Raw genomic sequence first — 15,770 nt, 5'->3', positions numbered from 1 at the left:
TAAAAAAAATCCAGAAATGCAATATAAGGTTTTTTGTGCATTGCTTGAACTGAGGAAGTCCTTTCCTTTGTCTATTATATATATATATATATATATATATATATATATATATATATATATATATATATATATATATATATATCCATACTATTATATATAGATACTCTATATAGGTTATCTCATCGCCCGGGTCAGTCTCTATAATATGATCGTGCATGCATATAATGCCACAGTTATTGGTATGTTTTACCATGGGAGGGGTTTGTGTGCCTGAAGAATAACATTCACAGACTAATAAAATGGTAGTGTAACATCGATCATTATTGTGGGGTACTGCAGTTTTAATAATGTCTTGTTTTCTTTTTAATTGAGCACCCGAGGCGATATCGGAAAACTCTCCAGGGAAAACCAACGTTCACTCTAAACCGGGGGCACTGACAGTCCCTAAAATCATCATCACACCGCCATCCACCGAGGAGCTCCTGGATTCATCGAAAAGCATGCAACCCACACCGGTCGCGGACGCCGTGCCTCCTCGCCAGCGACAGTCCCAATAATAAATTGAAACCTAGCGGTAATAATACTGGATTATATATAATCTGTCGAACCTGTCGACGTCTATATGTGTGTGTGTGTGTAGAATATCTACGCACACAAACATAGACAAGGACAGATTAGACAGATTATATCCTTAATTATAGTGTGAAACTCTGGACAGGTCATGACGTGCCAAGTGGGAAGTTATCCATTTTTTTTCTTCCAACATTAATAAACATATACAAGGAGCTACATGTTATGTGAACCTTTTTGTTTTACACAATTACGCAGCACATTCATTTGGCTGGTTCTTGTTTTCGGTTTGTGTTTTACTTCACTGCAAATTTTGTGTTATTGGATTGAATGTTTACAAGCCAGGGAGAGAGCTGGCAAGAAACTCAGGGGAAGTTACTCGTTGTCCATCCAATCCGTTTTTGTAAAGGCTTCCTGTTTATTTAGTAAGCATGTTGTATCAGGGAAGCACAAGCCAGCCTATATCTGGGTTCAATATAAGGTAGCCTTTGTGGGTGAGTTTTGCAGTTTCCATGTGTTGTTGTTGTTTTTGGCATGTGAAGAACAAATTACGTCTGGACTGAGCGAACCGTGTCGATCATGTCGGAGTTCACTGAAAAGGAGCAACACCCGATCAGACTCAGATCTATAAAAAACGAAAAGATATTTACAGTCCCCGAGCAGGATCGGGTAAGCATTAATTTCATTTAAAACGAAGGGCTTGCCTTGTATTTAAAACGCAACACACATGTTCTTTTTAAAAACATTTCAGAACGTTGAAAACAAATAATAATAATAATAATAATAATAATAATAATAATAATAACCTTTCTTTCCTTAGTTAAAAAGAGCATACATAAATAATTACTACCCCTTCTGACGGTTATATTGAGTATCAATATGCTTTACCACACCTCACTGGTCTCTACCGTGCTTCCCAATGCTTTGCCATGCTTTTACTATGGTAAACGTTAATAGTTGATAATGGTGAGCTATTACTAGTGGTAACTTGTAGACCTAAATGTTTTTAGCCCGCCCAGTTAGTACACTCTCCAATTAAAGCAATTCATGTAACATTTCAGTACTTATTTTTTTAGCTCGGGAACTGCAGGAGCGTAAAAGAGTTTGAGAAGCTGAACCGAATCGGAGAAGGGACCTATGGAATCGTCTGTAAGTCAAGATTTGTTTATTTTTATTTTTCATCTTCTGGTATATAGAATGAACAGAGGTTGGATATTACGATTCTGTCATCAAAAATACAAACTGTCGTTATAATGTCTTGCAGTTGTTTACAAGACACAGTGGATATAGGAAATGTTGATGTACATTTTCATGGTGTTGAAATTACTGTCAACTAATCATCTATTTACAGCTGCAGAAGGTGATATTATGTATTGCGACCCAACATGCCTCCAACTACTAGGCTATCAATATTCTATTAAAATTTTTCTAACAGTTCTTTTTTTTTTTTTTTTTTTTTTTTTTTTACAAAAGCATGACCGTGTGTGGCAGGGCTGAGGCCCTGCACATGCAATGAGAATGTTTTTGTGTATTTTGTTCTGCGTTTTGCACACTTTTTGTATGCTTGCATGTGCTCTACCTATTGCTGGTAGTCACGTGGCTTTTAATTTGGTTTGTAAATGAAATCTGGGGATCCTGAGCCGTACGTTTAATATGTCAGTTGTTCTTTCTTGAATGTTTGTCAGTATCTGGATATTAATCAGTTAGAATACCTGTTCATAAATTGTGCTTTAAACATGTAGATCGAGCCCGGGACACAAAAAGTGATGAGATTGTTGCACTAAAGAAAGTGCGAATGGACAAGGAGAAAGATGGTAAGCCTCTGCATTATTATATTTACAGAGGTCAGATTTAAACCTGCTAAAACACTCAGTCAGGTTCAAAGCCAGTATGACACTATTTCCTTATGACTAGTCTGCATGCTATGTAATTTTTGTTGTGGAAGAATACATACATTATAGGAGGGTTAGATTAGATTTAAAATTTCCTTTGATTTAAGTTATGAAAGTTGTGGCTAATTATCTGAAAGAGGACTGATGCTTCAGTCATCATCTACTGTCTATATAAATCCCCCCTTCCCCCCCCCCCCATCCTCTTGCCAATATAATCGCTCAGCCTCCAACCTGCAGCAAGCCCTGTTTAAGCTACCAATCTAATAGCAAGGATAGCCCATGTCTTGCCAGTCTTGACAATAGTTAGAGTAATGTTTTCATATATGTTTTACTGTCACCTTACCTTTTCATGATGTTTGCAATTATCCCAGTCTTGTAAGGAGTTGCGGACAAAGCTAGACCAGCCAATGTGTCTGTATGTAAAAGAACGTGCCATCGAGGTACTGGCAGTACACAGTAGCTGTGCACAAGATGATGGGTTACTATGAACATTTCATTTGAAGCTACAAAATCTTTAGGAAGCATTCAAAACATTTAAACTATAAACATACCTTATACATGACCAGTCCCTTCAGGGAAGTTTAATTTTCTATGACTTGCTCCTCTTTAGGACTCCCCATCAGCAGTCTCAGAGAGATAAACCTGCTGCTCAAACTGAGGCACCCCAATATTGTGGAGCTGAAGGAGGTGGTAGTAGGAAGTCACCTGGAAAGGTATGCTATGGAGTGTAATAAATAATGAAGGTTTCACAAGTACTTTTATCATGTATTATTTTCTGCTGCCTAGTAGATGAAAGGTAAGAGCTCTACATGTTACTAGAGAGCTGCTTATCCAATTGGTTGCTATTGCTTACTACATTCTTTAATTTTAGAGCATGTCACAGTCATTGAATATATAAAGGAACATAGCCATTACATTTACATTTGTACATGTCCATACCGTGGAACATTGTGTTTGCCGTAGGCCTACCTGTTGTAATGAGGCATTTTTCACATGCTTATAAATTAGGATTTCCTTTTTGTGTGCTTTAGTAGGTGGTGTTCTGTGTTTAGATTTCTGCTGTTATATTAAAAAAGTCATCTGTTCAGATTGCAAAGATTATTGCAGACCCTCAGGGTTACACTAAACTCCACTGTCATTACTAATTTTAATATCCTACATGTCTAACATATCCAAGGTAAACAGTTCATAATTAATGCCAACACAGAGAAACTGGTGATTTGTACACTTCATTTCACACTTGCCAGATGCACAGTTTGGACTGGGTTTTGTATTTGCAAAATGCTGTGCATACACACCATGTTCATACTGCTTTTCCTGAAGTTAGAAAAAGACAAAAAACAGATACACCCTAAATTAACAAAGGAAGATTTACCATGGGTTTCCCTCTTCAGTCTTTGACCCAATACACAATTTGCGAATTAATTGGTTACCAGTAGACCAGTCTCCTTGTCACACTGAAGACAGAAACTAATAGTACATGGTGTCATTCTATGAGCTGGCACAAATTCTGACACGGGAATGTGCTGTGCTGGTGCCGTGAAGAGATGCCTAGCTATAAGTATCCTTAGCTAGACCTTGTTCTTACATAACAGAACTGTGAAACAGCATATTGATCACCAGCAAGATAATGAAATGATATCCAATTGCTACAATTAGAACCAAGGATGTGACCTGGAACTGTCGTTTTGCTACAGATGTATGTGTTGGTACCTAGCATTCGAAGCCAATGGTAAATGGGATCTGGTACTAAAAGTAAAGGAAATGTTTCACTGAAGAGCAAATGCAGGTTTGAAGGTTGAGTGAAGAATCAGTCATAACTTATGTGAACCAAAAGTGAGATCGGGTTGCAGTGAACAAAAGCACAACACCTGCATTTTCACTGCTAGTTTACACTATGATTGGCAGTACCTTAGTAAATTAGGTAGTCCAAGGTTAGGGTTAATTTGGATCTGTGAAACTAAGAGGTTATCTGCAGGTAATCCGCACTCCTGTCCATTTTAAAAAGCAGCTGCACTTTTTGTTTTGTTTTTCATTTAGTATTTTTCTGGTGATGGGATACTGTGAACAAGACCTTGCCAGCCTTTTAGAAAATATGCAGTCACCATTCTCAGAGGCTCAGGTAAATACTAGTGCTGCATTAAAATTGACAACTTACTGACTGTGTATCTTAGGCCCAGAACATTACCATAACTATGCTATCACAAGTCCCCTATTAATTCGCTGTTGATTTTTTTATTTTATATTTCTAATAGTCTTTCAAGGTCGTGAATAATAGTAGTTCTCAAAGAACATGGCCCTTATATATATTGCGGGGGAACGTGCAGCACAGCACTGGTTAGGAGATGCAAGTGTCTGGTAAAGAATACTTTGGTTATAACCTTTGGTATTTATCTTTTAATCTCAGGTGAAGTGTATCATTCTGCAGCTTTTAAAGGGACTCCATTACCTTCATGAAAACTTCATTGTGCACAGGTGAGTGTGGTTCAGGGGGTGGCAGAAGTCTTTGCTGGAGCCGCTTGACTTTATAAACCACAGGCAGCCACTTCAGTACAAATGCAATGAGATGTGTTGTTATTACAGTACCATGTAATGAGTATCTGCCAAAGATGCCTTCCGGGCCAGTCGGGGTCATTTCTTTCCTTGGCAGGGAATAAGTATATTTTCTGATTCCTAAATACAGTGTGTCATATATATTTGTGATGTTTGTCTGTTTCATCCTCAGGGATCTTAAAGTGTCCAACTTGCTAATGACTGACAAAGGCTGTGTAAAGATCGGTGAGGTGCATTTTATTTTTCAGAGGAATGATTACAAGTACCGTAGTTAGACAACACAAATACCTGACTTCACATTAGTGATTTTATGTTTTTCTTCTTGCGATGAACCTTATAGTTAACCTGGCTTTGTAGCTTTATAAATAAACAGTATAATGCTCTTCCATACTTCTGTAATTGAACTAGTAACAAAGAAAGCATATGATGTGGTCATTCTTACTTCAGGTAAAGGGTGTTGGGTTTTCATGTAGTACACTGCTTCACTGTCTTTGAGTTCCCTCTGGAGGGGGATGAAGGTAATTCAGCTGGGATGCAAGCTGACTGTTGCTTTAACACAAATCAGAAATAAATTGATCAAACATTTCCAATCAGTCAACTTTGAACTTTTTAGGGGTTTTAAGCACTTTTTCCCCATGCCAGCCTATTCTCCTGCCCAGTTAATTTTTGTGTCTTATTTTCTTCACTTTGATGGTTTTGTTTCCATCCTTGTGCTCAGCTGATTTCGGACTGGCCAGAGCCTACGGTGTGCCTCTGAAACCGATGACCCCGAAGGTGGTTACATTGTGGTAAGTTCATCTTTTGGGATAAGAGGGCAGGTCACACTCTGTTCCCACCTTGACCTTAGTGTTTTTGGGTGTGTTGGAAGAGTGATTCATGATTAGCAAGCTAGAGAAGTCATGAACTGGAAAGAATGTCATCCGTGCTGTTCAGTTTACTGAGTGTCACATTCAGGTTGGCAGGTTTCCCTTGGAAAGAAGACTTCTGTCTCCATGTCAATAACCTGGGTAAATAGACACATGTGCTTGGTGCCAGCCTGGGGTTTTGTGATATGGGCGCTTACTATGTCTTCTAAGAAATGGATATAAATTAAATCTGATCCTCTCCCGTGCTTCATTTTTAATAGCATGTAGCACTTGACAGCCACAAATTAAACCAAAAATTTCCATTGGGCGTTCCATAAGTTAAATCAGTAGTTTGTCATTATTATATTTCCCTAAGAAGTATTTACTTGATCTTGGGTTAAACGTGAGAGACATAGTCATTTTGAGACACCTTTGTGAAATCGGAATGCAGTGGAGGCGCGTGTGTGTGTTGAAATTATTTTGGAACTGGTTACCTAGTTTTCATAACTTTTGTCTTGTATAACTGAATATGTACAGTTATGTTTCTATTGAGAAAAGTACATTAAGTAACTTTCATTTATATACATTTTTTTTTCTTTCTCTAGGTATAGAGCCCCTGAACTTCTGTTGGGAACAAAAACACAAACCACTGCTATCGATATGTGGTAAGAATGCATAATGTATTAAAATGTTTGTATTTTCTGTAATGTTTTAGCAATACTAGTACTAAAAATGTGTTTGAAATTGGAGTTTTTGTTAACATGCCCCATTTTTTGTAATATTTTAACCCTTTGCAGGGCAGTGGGATGCATCCTGGCTGAATTACTGGCCCATAAGCCTTTGCTTCCTGGAGGTTCAGAACTTCAGCAGATTGACCTAATAATTCAATTGCTGGGGGCACCCAATGAGAACATATGGCCAGTAATGAGAATTCTTTATTAACTAGTTTGATTTGAATTTTTTACAAAATATTTAAAGTGAAATGTCTGGGAATATGACTTTAAATCTTTTTTTGTTTTGCTGTGCTTTCTTCCATCCAGGGCTTCTCCAAGCTCCCACTGGCTGGTCAATACTCACTGAGGAAACAACCCTACAACAACCTCAAAAACAAATTCACCTGGCTCTCTGAGGCGGGACTCCGGCTGCTCAATTTCCTCTTTATGTACAACCCCAAGCGGAGGTAAATCTAGCTTGTATTCTAGCAGAATTATATATTTCTTTCTGTATCTGAGGGAGGATTGTTTAGTGTTCCGTAGAGTAGATTAGCATTTAGCAGTTGCTGGTTTTAAATCCTAAGCTGAGCCATCAATTTTACTGTACATCCCTGAAGTGTTCTGTCCTTTCAGATTCTACAGTGCCTGTGTGAGTCTTGTAGTCTTACAATGCCTACAGGCACCCGTTGCCTTTCTTCATCTTATTAGCAATTTATTAGTCAAGTCAGCTTTTCTGTCATACAAAAGAGGAGGCCACTTAGTTGGCATTCTAAAGGGTGCTGCAGTCTGATGTTGCAGTCAGACTGATTTGAAATAGTTACAAATAACTTAAAATGAATTAATTACCATATTCGTTTTTTGTAGATCTAAATATAATTTAATAGGTGTTTAAATTTAATTTGTGCAGTGATGGAAAAGGCGAATCTTTGTTGATCCCTGTTTGTGAGTGGGGTTAAAGGTCAAATTTAGTTGCAGGAGATGCAACAGTCCTGTCATTGTTCTTGTTTATCTTTCAAACGTATATATAAATTACATTTACATTTCAGGGCCACTGCAGAGGACAGTTTAGAGAGTTCCTACTTCAAAGAAAAGCCCCTGCGTAAGTAGTATTTTTGTGTCCATAACGATTCAAGGGATATTTTACTAAAACTCACTGTAGAAAGTTAATCTCCGAGGCTTCCATCTCTCATTATTATAACAGCATTCTCACAAGTCCTTAATTGTTTTCACTTTGACAGGATTTTTTCTGTCACTTATTTTAAATTGTACAATACTTGCATCCTAAAGTGCATAAAAGAAAGCCTATAGTTATATAGCCTATATAAATCCAACAAATTGAACTCATTTTCTGAGAAGACTATAAGAGCATGAAAGTAGCACCATCCGCCCACCCATGAAACTAAGTTGGAAGGAGCCTCTAAGTAATTGTTCCAAGTAGTGGCTTGTTAGCTTTTTTTACTTAAAACATTGTTTATCTGTATTATCATCTCTGAAAATGTCCCTGGTGTGTGCAGATGTCTCTGGTGTATGTTATAAGCATACATATCTGTCTCGCTAAATGAGTTTCAAGCAGTTGAGTTATTACCCTACAACTAAAAATACATTTGGGTAATTAAAAGGAACTACGTTTGACAAGTTATGCTTTGTGATTAAGTGCAAACAAAAGCTCTAAACTATATATGCAAACTATAGTAGGCACAAATGAAATGGATGCAGATTTTAAATATTTATTTAATCTTTTGCAATGATAATTGTTAGGTACTGTAGGGAATTTGTTTGCTTGTAGTACAGTGGAGTTGTGTTTTATTAACCCTTGTAACTTCTCCCAAAGCCTGTGAACCAGAACTGATGCCTACCTTCCCTCACCACCGGAACAAGCGAGCTGCAGGGGGCTCCGAGATCCAATCAAAACGCATCAAGGTCTGATCCCAGGAAACAGCCCTCTGGCAGGTGTTAGTCGTAGTAGCAGCATGTGCTCCTCCGCATGGTTTAAATGAACAGATCTGGGGACTTTCCTTAGCGATCATATACTGTTGATTCTTTTGCTTATTGAACCTACAGTGTGTCAGTGGAGGTTTAAACATTTGTGATACCAGTATCAAAAATCTTCTGTGCATTGGTTTATATTGTGACTTCAGAATTTAATTCTAGGATATTCCTAGTTCTATATTACAAATAATCTCATCCTGATTTCACAATATGGAGCTTCATAGTTAACATTTACTCTCTAAATTTGCCTTTACCTGGCTATGACAGAAGGTTGAAGAATATAACCTAAAGTAGCTTTTTTTTTGTATTCCTCATCATTTCAGGTTTGATTTAATTGTGTTCTGTGAAATCTAAAACCTGGTCGAAGGAATTGTTGAGGTTACTGGACACCCCAACAAACTTACATTTTCAAAACATCAGAAAGAAATCTACTGTATAGGGATACCATAAAAACACAAAATCAGCGATACATTCCAAGAATCAACTTTATTGAGCTTGCTATAGTATTACTTACACAGTGTCATAAATGTAACTGAAACAAAAATTACAAAGTAGCAAATACAGTATGCATGTACTGTATTGAATATTGCTAGAAGTATATTTTTGAATATTTACTTTGGGTCTTGTCAATAAAAGCAATTTTTAGACAAAATGACTGTGCAGTAAATTCTTATATTTTATTTGCAAAGAAGCTACCTTTATGCAGAAGACCCTTAGAGTGAAATACTGTACTATTAAAAGGGAAAGTACTCTAACAGTATGTATTGTACATACAATATGCTATTTACTGTATTCTACAGCTGTATCATCTGCTTAATACACATAACGGTTACAAAGCATGTTTGATTAAGGAAAATGCCATTTTAAACTGGTACAGCATTATGTTAGATTGTACTGTTTGTAGTCAGTAAGAAAAGTAATGCATTGGAGTGAATGACTTGAATTGCTATCGTTCTGTATTATACATCCATCTAAAATGTCTTGCTACCGCATGAGAATTACTTTAATACAAATTATGAAGTTCGTTTTCACCTAATCAATATATTAGGGTAAAACAAGCGCTTGGGAGTTATACAAACAGTAGCGCATACAGCCTTAGAAAAATTCTGTCCAACTATACAATAAAAAGTTTAGTATTAATACCACCCTCTTTAAACAAAAGTTGACTTTCTCTCGTGTTCAGATTTCAACCTAATTCTTAACTTCCAGTTTCAGAAATTACATGCAATAACAATATTCCCTGCTCCCATACATTCTTTGCCAAGATCCACCTTTTAAACCAAACGGTACTGAACTATAACAGGCATCATGTCTGGGTAGAGCAAATCAGAAAAATTGAACAATTGACATCAGGAACGATTAAGACTGTCAAAAGCAAATAATGAAGAGGTGTTATTGTTAATCTAAACTGTACAGTAGGTTTTTTAATTTATTTCATAAGTGAAGCTGTAGCCTGTTGTACTGCTACTTAAACATGTTGTAAATTGTACTCTGATTTAACACAGCTTTACAAGACGTTTTACTGCATAACTCCAGTGTCCAAACAGCAAGAAACAGTATAATGCAGTCAATTAAATCGATAACAACATGTTGCGATAGCTGTATAAACCATGTTTACCATCATGCTATATTTCTCAAATAAAAAAGTCACACGTTCCAGGTAAAAAGTGGTTGATGTTTACTATAGCACACACCCTCATTTTTACCAAGAAATAAATGGGTTTTACAAAAGCTATCCCCCTCAAGAAAATAAAATACTGATTTACATCAAGAAAAATCCCTAATGTTACACTCAGTAAATATTTATAGTATGTTAATAAAAACAATATACAGGTTAAATTTCAGCTTTGGATTGTTAGCCTTCACGAACAATAGAAGTAGATGAGCTGCTTTTCCGATCTTCCCAGATTAGCCCAGTGTTTACCTGGAAAATTATTATTGGCAGATTTCAACCTGTTTTATTGATTTATTTATTTTGTTAATAAACACAGATTTGTTTTTTTTTTTCTCTCCAGGAAATCAGATCTAAAATAAAAACTGAAAAGAAAAGGTTCTTCTGTATAGATAACACCCCCCTAATTGCATAGCTAAAGCTACTGCTTAATTAATGAACATGAAGTAGCTGCTGTATATTAAACAAAGGAAATCTGAAGACCTGCTCAAAATTAAGATTATTGTCCTATTTGTGGTCAGAATTCAGGCCTTTTGAGCTGGAAATAATTTCAGTTGTTTCTATACGGTAGACCACAAATACAGTTAAGTGGGTTTTTGTAAAAACTAAATTTGCAGATTGCACGATGGCAGTATAAGCAAACATCATATATGTCACATACAACATCACCTTCGGAATGTAATTCTGTACTACATGCACACTTCTTTAAAGTTATTACTTCACACAACTTGCAATTTCGGACCTCTTGACATGAAGCCGAATGTAACTCAAAACAAGTCACGCATGCACAGTAATGCGACGTACTGGCAGAAATGCAACTGTGCTTTTGCCAGCTATATAGCTTAACATGCTGCTTCACCTCCTCCACATTTTTGAGCATGATCTTCCTACCCTCCTTATCGTGAATAGACTGGGTGTTGTGACCTAGTCTTTGACACACCTCTGTAGAGGCATTTAACCTGTCATGCACCCTGTGTCTGGTTTCACAGCTGAACATTATAACCTCATGACCAAGAACGCTGCAATTATCCACAACCTTGCAATCACAGCTATGAAGCATTTTGCATGATTTACATTTATAAACAGAATAGTTGATTACACATGTGCAGTTCTCAAACCCTTCCAGACAGTCTCTCTCCTTGCCAATGGTCGTTCTTTCTGCATCACTTCGGTCTGCCCCTGGTGAGTTACTAGGTATCCCAACATTAGTGTTTCCTGTTGTCATCTCAGCTGAATTCACACCAGCTCCAGACTTTGACTGTTCAGTGTGGCTGCTGTGCTGCTTTCCTAGAGTGTGTGCAGCAGAGTTCAGGTTGGCTTGCTGATTGGACTTAGGAACTCCAGGAGGACAAGAGCTACCTAGAGTATGTTGCTGTTCAAGTGATTGAATGCCAGATCTTGAAGTAGCACTAAATCCACCACGGCCATTTTGTAGTGGAGTTATACTAAAGGATACGTTACTGGTAAATATACCAGTGCTCCCTGACTGATGGTGTTCATCTCTATTCTGCTTTGGATCAGTATAAAGATCAAGTGCAGGCTCTGATGATTCTGCAGCTTCTTTTGTCCATGGGTCTCTTTGCTCTTGTTTCTTCAAGGCTAAGATCTTTTTCTTGAGGTTTTCCACACCTTCATCAAGGCTTTTCATAGTGAGTCTCTCTGGTATCAGAAGTTGAATAGAAGCATTAAAGCCCTTCAGTCCTTTCAACACTTCTAACAGGAGGTCACACTCGGACCGGGCTGTGAAGAAACCGCATGCCAGTTTGAGCTGGTCTTCAGAAGATGGTAAGATGGCTATTTCCAGTTGATTCTTGTCTCTTTTTCTATAGCCCATCTTCTGAAAGAGTTCCACAATATTGTGATCAGACAGGACTGGTTTCAGGTAGTGAATGTAGACACCTGAGTAAGTCTAAAACAAAACAGGTTACATGGGTCAGAAAAACAGTGATTTGTCATGTTTACTGGATTTCTTTGCAGTGAAATTAAAAGGCGTGGAATCCTATCAAACACATGTTCTTCTGTCTTTTCTATGGCACTCTTATGCTAAGCTTACATTCTAGGTTAATTTGGCTCAAAAGTACAGGTGGAGATGAATAGAATATCGTGCCAGTGGTCTTCAAAATAAACATCGGGTCTATATTCAATCTTGAAAAAGTGCAAAATTATTAATTAATTTGCATGTGCAAATTAAATTCAAGTTTGTTCTCCTTTTGCAAAGCAACATGCAAATCACTCTATTGTTGAATATATAAAATATCAACCCCTGCTTCAATTCCCAGTTTAATGCATTCTCCTAAGAAGGCATGGCTGATTCTAAGTTCCCAGACCCAGGGCTCACTAACAGTGGACAAAAAATGGCTTCTCTTCCTCCAAGTGTAAACAGGGAGGTATCTGGCAACTAAAAAGGAGTTGTGAAAATTATAACAAATAAATCAATCAATCAAACCATCCCCATGATCATAATCTACGGGTAATGTTGTACCACGCTGAATGGTTTGTGAACAAGAAAAAAATTGAGATGTGGCAGGGAAATGGTCACTAGATATCACCTTGTAGTGTATATTTATTGAGAGAATCATAAAGTACAGCTGTGTACCAACTATAAGACAATTTCAAAGCATTGGTCTGTATTATTGATATGGCCAACACAGGCAACACACAAAATCAAAGAATACAGCAGAGTTAGAAATACAATTACTCAATGTCTTTATACAACAAAAACTTACAGGCCTCAATAGAACAGCCATATTAGGTCAAAGTCATGGTCACCAACACATTTAGCATTTACATCAAGGTTTACATTATAAAGAAGTCACCTGAAAAATAAATGGCGTTGAAGCGATTACCTGACAAGATCTTAGGAGGGTTACATTGCTATTGAGTTTTCAGTACCTTAATGATCTTGAATTCTTGTCGCCAAGGGCTCAAGTAAAGATTGAGCGATGCCAGCTCCAGGATTTCAAACGCTTTCCTGAGCTTTTCCAGCCCCGTCTCCAGACACGGCTCTTGCTGAAGGGAATCTGTGATGATCTCAAACATGTTCTCCAGGTATCCGTGCAGCTCCTTCCCTGCCTCTATCAGCAACTTTCTGGTAATAGCTACCAGAGCGGCGTCTCTGCAGATAATGTCTGCATGTCCTTTTTCCAGACATGTCTCCAAGACTTTCCTGTACTCCTTGCAGATGTCCTTTCTGCTCATTCTGGGGGGGAAAAAAATTAAAAAACAGAATCAGAGACCTCTGGACATCTTGCTAAAATTTGAAATAGTTGGGGCTCCTAACTAAAATGTACTGCTGGGTGTTCTATAAATACATTGTGGTACACATTATACCAATCTGAACCATATCTGACAGCAAACACAACAAATGTTATGGGCACTTCAACTATATAAAGTAAAGGAAGCCTTGCTGCTGACAGGAGCCTGAATAAAAGTAATTACATTCCTGTTGCGACGCAAGCTAATTCAAGTGTTTTAAAATTTTAAATTGGAATAAAAGTAATTCATTAATCCAACAAGGGAGTAAACACAGCATTGACAGGCAATACAATGTGTTAATGCACAAAGCAGGGGTTAGGCTGAGACCAAGGTTTGCTGTACAACATACCTGCCATATACACCACACCTAATCCCTAACAGACGGCACCAAATTTCAATGTTAGAATGTTTATAAGGATACATAACTACTTCTCAAACATTCTCTTCGAATTCCTTCAGTAAAATATTTTCTGTGGCCCCTATAAAACGACCTTGCAAATTGTGAGCTACAATATGGGAGACGCATCTTTGTGTGTACAGATTTACCAAAAAAATTACCCAGGCACTTGATCAAGCGCTCATTAACAAAAGTGAGGTGCTTTTTGTTTATTGTTTTTTTTTTTTTTTTTTTTTTTTTTTTTAACTACACCCTTGCGTGTTATTGTAAATGCAGTCGTTTCAGAAACGAAAGTAAAAGTGAAAGTGAAATAAAATGTACTAAATAAAAAAAGTATAGTACATAAATTAATATGTTAAAAAATGTGTACATCCAACCTAAACGTCATATGTAGCTAGAATTAATGAACATAATTTAGCATTTCAGTAATATAGTATCATGTTAGTATATACTATATGATTTATCGTTCATTTAAAAATTAAAATTCTTACCTTGCGGTTGTCCTTTATTTGTCCGTCTGCGAAAATGTCTTCAAATTTAAACTTCTTAACTCACACAGATACAGTCGAGAAATGAACCTTTTGCACGATTTTAACGGGTAATTTAGTTAATCAGACTGCTTGGGGTATGGACTTGTTTTGACTAATAAAAAAACTAATAGGTTCTAAGCCTATTTTATTTATTAATTTCTGCTATACGTTTAACTGCGTAATTTCTTTACAAAAAAATACTTGTTCAAATCTCTCAAAACTTTGGTGAAAATGTTACACTTCCTGCAGTGACGTGTACACGTCACGTCGCGTTACGTCACGCTGCGTTCTAGGGGTTGTGTAATCTTTTGGATTATTGCCTGAATTTTCTGCAGTACCGTAAATGAGTGCTTGATATTTATAGATTCAACACAAGTATGTATCACAAAAGGAAAACAAGGTAGTGTCGTATATATATAAAAAAGCATCCTGCATAATCAAATTTCCCAGTTCAGCTATTCTTCTGCACAGTCATATCATAAACCAGACCTGATTGTATATTATTGAGGGTTAAATGTCCATTATCCTGTTATTGTACCATTGAGTCAATAGAACAGGTTTAATAGTTATGTGTTACAGTCAGTCTCTCTCTCTCTCTCTCTCTCTCTCTCTCTCTCTTCAGTCTCTCTCTCTCTCTCTCTCTCTCTCTGGGCTTCAGTGAGTAATTCCATCTAGGGTTTCTGTGACGTCATAAATTACGAGACCTGAAGGTCGAGTAGTTTCTAAACTGTCACAGAAACCCGAGATAGAATTATTTTCCTGTAACTCGCTGAAGAGCCCCATCTATTGTTTTTTTTTTTATAATAGATGGATACCCTTGTGATACTGATATTAAAGAAGACGAGGTTTTACAGTACAGTTTGTTTTTGTTGTTGTTTGTTTGTTTTTTAAACGTAGTGTTTCAGTGCTGTACAGACGTTCTATGTGGTTATCCGTTAGTTTCAGTTTTGGATGATTGACTTACCTTGTTTTAATTTCCCGTTCCGCGCCAGTTTCTCTCAGATACGAATGTACCAGCTTTACATCATTACTGATTATTTCTGTGTGGTCCAGTGGTTAAAGTCCAGTGCTTATAACCAAAAAGTCACTGGTTCCTATCCCGCCTCTGTCTCCTTGTGCTCCATCCTGTGAATGAGATGTTAAACCAATGTCTTTATTGTATGTGACTCTGCATATAATGCACAGTTCACAGCTTACCTCTGTAAAGCGCTTTGTGATCGTGGTATGAAAGTTGCTAAATGAATATTATTATTTATCCTTAATAAGGAAGACTGTTCAGTTTTCCAAACAAGACAGATGCAAAAAAAAAAAAAAAAAAAGCTAACTCAATATAGGAGCAACAGACCCCAATCCA

At 37.1% G+C, this 15,770-nt stretch overlaps 2 protein-coding genes across 2 annotated transcripts; one reads left to right on the top strand and one right to left on the bottom strand.

Moving 5' to 3' along the window:
* Nucleotides 1-966: 966 nt before the first annotated feature.
* On the top strand, nt 967-9,214 carry cdk10 (cyclin-dependent kinase 10). Its single transcript, XM_041267884.1, has 14 exons — nt 967-1,239; nt 1,647-1,719; nt 2,313-2,384; nt 3,073-3,175; nt 4,503-4,584; nt 4,870-4,937; nt 5,188-5,240; nt 5,734-5,803; nt 6,466-6,525; nt 6,658-6,781; nt 6,901-7,040; nt 7,620-7,672; nt 8,405-8,493; nt 8,886-9,214. Exons 1-14 carry the CDS (start codon nt 1,150-1,152, stop codon nt 8,889-8,891), a joined length of 1,083 nt encoding a protein of 360 aa, XP_041123818.1. The 5' UTR covers nt 967-1,149; the 3' UTR covers nt 8,892-9,214.
* On the bottom strand, nt 9,030-14,968 carry spata2l (spermatogenesis associated 2-like). The gene is made up of 3 exons (XM_041267882.1): nt 14,378-14,968; nt 13,127-13,433; nt 9,030-12,143 (listed from the first exon to the last, which is right to left on the bottom strand). Exons 2-3 carry the CDS (start codon nt 13,430-13,432, stop codon nt 10,785-10,787), a joined length of 1,665 nt encoding a protein of 554 aa, XP_041123816.1. The 5' UTR covers nt 13,433; nt 14,378-14,968; the 3' UTR covers nt 9,030-10,784.
* Between the last annotated feature and the right edge of the window lie 802 nt (nt 14,969-15,770).

The sequence above is a fragment of the Polyodon spathula genome, chromosome 13, assembly GCF_017654505.1.
Source record: "Polyodon spathula isolate WHYD16114869_AA chromosome 13, ASM1765450v1, whole genome shotgun sequence".
Taxonomy (NCBI): Eukaryota; Metazoa; Chordata; class Actinopteri; order Acipenseriformes; family Polyodontidae; genus Polyodon; species Polyodon spathula.
This window is presented reverse-complemented; position numbering and strand designations above follow the sequence as displayed.

Bases quoted from the DNA above. Each gene is read 5' to 3' on its own strand.
- cdk10 (XM_041267884.1), top strand. From the start codon at position 1,150: ATGTCGGAGTTCACTGAAAAGGAGCAACACCCGATCAGACTCAGATCT. The intron at 3,176-4,502 runs GTATGCTATGGA...TTTTTCATTTAG, and splicing joins GTAGGAAGTCACCTGGAAAG to TATTTTTCTGGTGATGGGAT. The intron at 6,782-6,900 runs GTAATGAGAATT...TCTTCCATCCAG, and splicing joins CCAATGAGAACATATGGCCA to GGCTTCTCCAAGCTCCCACT.
- spata2l (XM_041267882.1), bottom strand. From the start codon at position 13,432: ATGAGCAGAAAGGACATCTGCAAGGAGTACAGGAAAGTCTTGGAGACA. The intron at 12,144-13,126 runs GTACTGAAAACT...GTTTTGTTTTAG, and splicing joins AAGAATTCAAGATCATTAAG to ACTTACTCAGGTGTCTACAT.